General features: G+C 66.0%; 1 protein-coding gene across 1 annotated transcript in view; it reads left to right on the forward strand.

Moving 5' to 3' along the window:
- PHF19 (PHD finger protein 19) overlaps window positions 1-890 on the forward strand; it is a 5986-nt gene that overhangs the window by 3145 nt on the left and 1951 nt on the right. The window contains exons 8-11 of the mRNA XM_031057275.1: window positions 5-55; window positions 311-396; window positions 499-594; window positions 718-850. Of these exons, the coding sequence (XP_030913135.1) occupies window positions 5-55; window positions 311-396; window positions 499-594; window positions 718-850 (366 nt within the window). The remainder of the gene's footprint in view (window positions 1-4; window positions 56-310; window positions 397-498; window positions 595-717; window positions 851-890) is intronic.

Here is an 890-nt window from a genome sequence, read left to right on the forward strand (position 1 = left end):
GAAGCGAGCGCGGCGCAAGAGGGCCAAGTTCCTGCTGGAGGATGCCATTCCCAGCGTGAGTGCCTCGCCCCCTCCTCTCTGCCCGGCCCTGGGCTGCCCCAGGGGCACTGCCCGGCCCGGGGCTGCCCGCAGGTTTGAGAGCTCCTGTCCCTCACTTCGGGGGGTGTCTCAGCCCAGCCACTTCCAGGGCAGGATAATTCCGTGCTGCTTTGGGAAGGAGCGTGGTGGGCCCGGGCAGGGGGTGCCAGCCGCGGGGCGTGGGCAGCACCCCTGTGCCAGGCAGTGAGGAGTGAGCTTGTTTTTGTGACAGAGTGACTTCACCTCGGCCTGGAGCACCAACCACCACCTGGCCAGCATCTTCGACTTCACGCTGGATGAGATCCAGAGCCTGAAAAGGTCTGTGCAACCAGAGCAGGGCTGGGGTGGGGCAGGGGTGCTGCTTGTGCCAGGCAGGGGCGATGCTGCACCCCAGCCTGTCCCATCCCACCCCATCCACAGTGCCAGCTCAGGACAGACGTTCCTATCGGACGTGGACTCCACAGATGCCACCAGCACCTCAGGCTCGGCCACCACGAGCCTCTCCTACGAGTCCAGGTGAGGACTGTGCCCCTTGCTCCCTTCTGGAGGGGTCCTGGTGGCATGGCCAGGGGGGCGAGGTTCTGTGTGTCCCCTCTTTATGTCCCATCCTGAGGAGCTTTTCCTGCCTGTGCCCCAAAGCGGGCTGGGGGTCCCAGAGTGGCACTTGCTGGGGGTGCAGGATCGGAGCCATCAGTCCTTGCTGGGCTCTCCCAAATGGGATGGAGCCTTCCTGGCTCCCTCCAGAAGCCAGCCCGGGCGGGGCACATTTTGGGTGCCGCCCTCACTCCTGCCCTGTGCCCTCCCGGCAGCCG

The sequence above is a fragment of the Geospiza fortis genome, unplaced genomic scaffold (assembly GCF_000277835.1).
Source record: "Geospiza fortis unplaced genomic scaffold, GeoFor_1.0 scaffold27, whole genome shotgun sequence".
Classification (NCBI taxonomy): domain Eukaryota; kingdom Metazoa; phylum Chordata; class Aves; order Passeriformes; family Thraupidae; genus Geospiza; species Geospiza fortis.